The sequence below is a fragment of the Anneissia japonica genome, unplaced genomic scaffold, assembly GCF_011630105.1.
Source record: "Anneissia japonica isolate Jap-2015-1 unplaced genomic scaffold, ASM1163010v1 scaffold288176_len59077_cov173, whole genome shotgun sequence".
In the NCBI taxonomy this organism is placed as follows: Eukaryota; Metazoa; Echinodermata; class Crinoidea; order Comatulida; family Comatulidae; genus Anneissia; species Anneissia japonica.
Window position 1 is genome coordinate 5,288 of NW_022740510.1, and position 6,375 is coordinate 11,662.

The 6,375-nt window shown below is 32.0% G+C and overlaps 1 protein-coding gene across 4 annotated transcripts in view; it reads right to left on the reverse strand.

The window, feature by feature from the left end:
* Nucleotides 1-6,375, reverse strand: part of LOC117118235 (NXPE family member 1-like) — a 25,748-nt gene that overhangs the window by 1,972 nt on the left and 17,401 nt on the right. For all 4 annotated transcript variants that reach the window (XM_033262752.1, XM_033262755.1, XM_033262751.1 and 1 more), the window contains 2 exons: nt 4,865-5,469; nt 1,821-1,879 (listed from right to left, as the gene is read on the reverse strand). In XM_033262752.1, coding sequence (XP_033118643.1) covers nt 1,821-1,879; nt 4,865-5,469 — 664 coding nt within the window. The remainder of the gene's footprint in view (nt 1-1,820; nt 1,880-4,864; nt 5,470-6,375) is intronic.

Below are 6,375 nucleotides of genomic sequence, written 5' to 3' on the forward strand. Positions count from 1 at the left end.
TATATATATATATATATATATATATATGTATATGTATATACATACATATACATAAATACATGTACATATGCATAGGCAAATGCATATACACACATATACATATACAGTAATAGAAGTAAAGAGGTATCTAGCCAGGAGTTGAACATAGAATACCTTAAAGGAAAGATGATAGGGTAATGCAGACTGAGGGGAAAAGCCCTAGCAGTTCGAAAGACTTGGTAGACGAATTGTACTGCAACTGCATTGTTATAGCCGTAAATGATTCGAAAGGTAAAGCAGCAGTTAATTATTTGATCGATGAACTTTTATTTTATTAAAACCATTAATTTTATACATGATATATTTGTTCTGTGTCTCATTTGCAGTTACAGTATGTCATGACAGAAACATGGCACGGAGCTAAGGTATGTAGGCATTTAAAGATAATGAGAAGAACTTTAAATTTGAGACGGTCGGAAACAGGAAGCCAATGGAGTTGTTGGAAAAGGTGTAACGTGGTCAAATTTACGAGCTTGAAAAATTATTTTGGCGGCCAATTGTTCTGAAGTGTTGAAGACGTCGGATATCTTTAGCTGATGAACTGTATAAAAGTGAGTTAGCGTAATTAAGTCTTGAGATGACAAGAGACCTGATCACCTGGTAGATTCATCGATAATATTTGTGGATGTGTCATATTTTTAAGGTGATAAGTAACAGACATTAGTCAGTCTGCTGTCAAATATGATGCCAAGATTTCTTACTTTCTGAGATGGTCTAATTTAAAAATTACTCAGTTTCACTGTATTTCTAATGTTATACAATTGAAATAAATATTGAATGGATGAATGAAGTTAAGCTCAACTTTGATAATTTACTCAAATGAGCACAAAACTTGCCGCAATGAAAACTGTGTTGTCACCGGTTAAGTTTGAGAGACTGGTAGGATTCTTGTTATATCAATTTGATCATTGAGATCGCAACTAATGTACATTTGAAGATTATTAGCATTCATATGAAACTGAATACCAACATGACGACTAATATAACATCGGAAATCGGGCGGACAAAATAAGATAATATAAGGACCGACACACGTACCCTGGGACAAGCCATAGCTAAGAATTCTATCATCAGAAGTTTAGTTACCAATCTTAACCTTAAATTTTCTCACATGCAAATAGGAGTTAAAACAGTACCCTAAGTCATGCATTAGTCCTGGGAATTTTATAAGAAAAGGCCTTTAGTGGAAATTTTATGACTCTTTTAATTCTTTTTTTTTTTTTTTTTTGCTGAAATGTCAAATATATACTTTCAAGCATGCTGAATCGAGTCATTAATTTTGCGCACAATTTTTCTATGTTTTAAAGCATGATGATTCGAATAAAGTTTTAACAAAATTTTACACACTGAAGTTTAGCATCATGATTCGAATAAAATTTGTAACCAAATTTTCCACATTCCAGTTTATATACAACTTTTCTTAAATATGCAATTGGGGCAAAAACGCAAGGTTCCCTTATTTTTGAAACCATTAGTCGTAGACTATCGCTTTTTCTGAATTCTTCCAAATTTACATTACTCTTACTCCAATTAAAAATAACAGAAAACGCAATTTTGTTGAATTTATTAGCATAAATATGCAAATTAGGTGTCGAAATATAGAGTTTCTACATCTTGGCATCTAGGCCTGCAGGTTATAAAACTACTGTAAAATGATAATACAGTTCTCACGAAATGACGAGTACCCGGACTATATACAGACGTGTAAACAAACCTAATCCATACGTGTTTCAAACATATTAAAAATACGTTTAAATATACCTTTGTAAAATGGTTATTACCTGTTGATATAATTTCGATTGCATGAGGACCATTAATGAGCCTGGCATACGTCACATCCCTGATAAATACAAATAATATTGTTCACATCGTTAAATAAGTTTATCTATTTCCAAAGATCACTTGATTTAGGTTTCATGTTTTATGTTAACACGAATCAATTCAATTCAAAAATAGCATTCATTTCTTTCAAAAACGTAATTACAATTTTATTTAAAATGTAACAAATAAATAAATAAGAATTGAAGAGGGCACAATTCCTGAAACAGGGTTTGGGATGGATGTGCCCAAAACAATTAACAATAAGTTAACAAAAAGACGACAAACATTAACAATGATAATAATAGTAATGATACAACATTTCAATATAAAAATGAAAATTATAAAAATACATACATAATTAAAATAAGAAAATAAAAATTAAACTATTGTTTTTAGTAAAATTTCAATTAACATAGGTCTATGAAAAATTATTTGTCAATATTATGGTTTATTAAATAATTTTTGCAAAACCCAAATTGCTTATTAAAAAGAATATCGTGTTTTTTTCAATAAAATCATATGTTGTATTATAAATAATGTGTTCTAATACTTTAGAAAATACAGTAAGAATAGATATTGGTCGGTAGTTGGATAATGAATCCTTCCTACCCATTTTAAAAATAGGGGAAAGTCTTGTCAATTTCAATTTGTCTGTGAAACTCCGTTTTATAAAGATAAATTAAATATATGGCAAAGAGGTTCGACTAAAAAAAAAAATGATCGTTTTATAACTTTTGGGCTAAATTCGTCAAGTCCCTGTGGTCTGTTAGGTTTAAAAGCATTTAACCATACCTATAATTTCAGTGTCCGACACCAGAAGCATAAACAATGAATTCAAGATAGATTGAATTGATAAATTGAAAAAAAAAAAATTTTTTTTTTTTTTTAAATTCAGGTGGATTTGTCGGCCTTTTTTTTTTACAAAGGGTTGGGCTTATTTCAACAACAAAAAAATTGTTGAATGCTTTTGCGATTTCAGTTGAACCTTTAATAGATTCACCGTTATCGTCTATTATTACATCAGTGCGTTAGCACAAATATCCATTGTTTTTGTTCTGATATTTTGGCTTTTCTTCCGTTAGCAGAAAAAGTCATTGTTTTTGTCCCCATTTTTACATCTTCTATCCCTTTTTTCTGTTTTGGAACAGGGTTTTCCGTCCGGCACAGCTGTCACTTTCCGTGCTTAGATGGTCTTAAAATTTTGTCTAAGCAAAACCACATTATATTAAAGATGCGAATATTATAAACATGACGTCATTTTAAATATTTTAAAAAATTACAAAAAGATAATTAAACTTTATGTTAACACAAGTTCCGTTGCCTAAAGCGTTTCAAACTAGCTCCAGCTATGTTAAACACAAGATTAACGTGAAATGCATGCCCTCGACTTATAAAAGTATGCAAGGCAGAAGAAAAACTGAAAATAGACTGACCTCCGCAGGGTCGGGTTCTTTAGCATAATAGTAAGAACTCTCAATAACACCCTTGCTATGACCACTTAAGCCACTGTTCCGCGACCTATGTGTCGCGACCTAATAATTGGGTCGCGGAAAATTTGATGGGTTGCATGATCTCTTCAGATCGTTGACAATTTATTCATTACGAACGACGAAAAACGAAATTAAAATTATAGCAACGTGCATACAACTTTAGCATTTGTGTCGATTTACTTTTGTAATGCGTGTGTTATGGATCTCTTATATGAGTAATTCAAAGTTATATTAATTTCTTTTTTTGGGTCTTTAAGTTTATTATCTAGATGAAATGAAGAATCTTTTGTGAATGAAGTATATTTTAATATGTGTACAAAAGAATCAACTTAGCATGGTTCTGATCTCCGCTATCCCTCGCACGTAATTTTTGAATTTATTATCACTATCAATAACATGTTCAATCATTTCACCATGAAATTCAGGTAATTAATTTGGCCTTTGGGTCGCGTCAGAGTCCTTGCCATTTAATTTGCGTTGTATGCTAAAAAGGTTGCTGAACGGAGCCATAGTTCGAGACTTACTGACGTCGAGTAGGTTTATGGCTTTTTTACTTCATAAGGATTTTAGTATAACTTTTATTTTCGATTTTTGTGTATTTTTTACTTACTTTTTATAATGTAATGCAATTTCAAACTTTTCATAGTGGCAAAGACAAAAGCAATCAGACAGTACCGTAGAGTACGGTACCATGTATAAAAGGGAATCACATAATTTGATTGAAATTAATATGTAGGCTTCTAGAGTGTACTTCATCATCATCATCTAGCTATTTCACTTCACTACAGGAGGAAAGCCTCTCATCGACTCTCAATTCTTCTCTGCTCTGTGCTCCTCTCCATGTAATACCTTTGAATTCTTGTATTTCATCCATCCACCTTCTTCACTGTCTGTCTCTCCTCCTAACTCGATTTCTTGGCACCCAATCCATTACTTTTCGTGTCCATCTATTATCCGTCCTTCTTACTATGTGACCTGCCTATCTCCATTTCCTCTTCTTTAGTTCTTGTATTATGTCTTTCACTCCTTTAGCCATTCTCACATCTTCATTTCTGATTCTGTCTCTTCTTGTAATTCCCATCATTGTACGTTTCATCAGGGAACAGTGGTTTTATTGCTCTTTCTGTCACTTTCAATCTCTGTTCTATTCTTTTGGTAGCTGCAAATGTTTCTGCTGAATACGCTATTACTGGTATAATACATTTGATTAAACAGCTCTTTCTTGAGTGAAAGTGGTAATTTTTTGGAAAGAAATATGAATCCAAGTTTTCTAAATTTTACCCACCCTACAGAATAAGTTAAAAGATACTACAACTTCACCATGTAAATTCTTCGCTAATAAACGTAATATTTTTGCTTATATTTTAAATTGCTTACCTTGTATTTGTGTATTTAATTGATTTAATATATATATTACAAATGTTTTAAGTACCAAACATTATTATATACATTTATATAGGGAGAGACATATTATCATGACAGTAACAAAACTACTAGTTACAGCATATACTTACTTGCTAAATAGAGCCTTATTTTCATGTAACAACTGCGAAAATTTTTTTTCAACATGATTGGAAACGGATTTGAGTGAAATCAATGTGTCACATGAGAGTATTTGGGGTTTTTCACAAAGAAACACAGTTTGTCCCAACGCTAATGGATAGCTGTGCACGCATTGATTAAGGTGCTCGTTCTGCTTTCCAAATCTACATGTTTTAGTCTCATGTTTTTTATTATAAGAAAAAACTCCTTTCCAGATTATTCGATCTTTCATCGGCCAAAGCTTTTCTTCAATAAAATCAATAGTCTCTGATGGATGTACCAATATAATTTCAACTGTGGCCTTACCAGTCCATCCAGCAAAAAATATTACTTCGTAAGTTCCATTGTTGAAGTCGATTACCTTTCCTGCCGCATTACCTTTGTGACTTCTGATGGTTGCAAACCAGAAATCGCCTCCACTTTTACAATGTTGGCCAGTACTATTACGGGTTTCGATAATCACACTAAAATAGTCCCCAATTATGACAGGCTGCTGGGCATTCTTTAGAAAAAACGTTGTTTTTTGAGCACTTATCACCCCAACGGATCGTACAGTTGCAAACATCTGTTGAAATAACTTGAGAAAAATATATTAATGACAGTTATAATAACAATAACAAAAATAACTACATAAATAAAATATAACATTAATATGTGTAATCTTGTACAACAGGAATGAATTCAGAATAAACAATGAGAAAAATAAAAGCCTCCATGTGGATGAAGTAAAAAATACACCAGAGATATACGAAATGGCATATCATCTGTAGGCCTACTACAATCTCATAACTTGACCGACAAGACGGGCAGGTTGGAGCCAGAAAAGCTTTTGCTCCCATCCAAAGTGGCGCAATCTAGCAAAAATTTCCAGACAGTAAAAGCATATGTGACCCAAGATCACAAAAAGGCTGTAAACTCGTACTCTATCAAAATGGTTTTTTTTAAATGTAAATTAATAGAGCACATCATTAACTTTATAATGAGGGCTCAATGATCTTAATCGGACAATTATGTGTAAAGGTAAGCCATTTTGAATTATAATTATTCTCTATAAAGGCCTATAAAGTTCTGAGCAAAAAGGCTTTAAAAGTACTGAAGAAATTGAAGAAAAATCACAACAGCAGTCAAAGAAATCCCTTAGCAACAACACAGTTCCCATTGAGCTATTGCGATGAAATTTTCTACGGTTTGAGGGAAATAGGTTGGGGAACAGAAATCTTCTATTTTTTAAGTCGAAACCCCGAAGAGTTAATAGAGTTAATTTTAGAGAAAGTTGCCGGGGTCAGTGAATCAAGAACCCTACAATATATAATATATTAAATATATATATATATGTATATATATATATATATATATAAAATATATATATAAAATAATTTATATAGGCGTGGCCAACATAATAGGCCTAATTTGTTTTATTTGGTCTACTCCGTCTACCTCACAATAGTATTGTTTATATTGTACAGTATACAACTTGAAACTT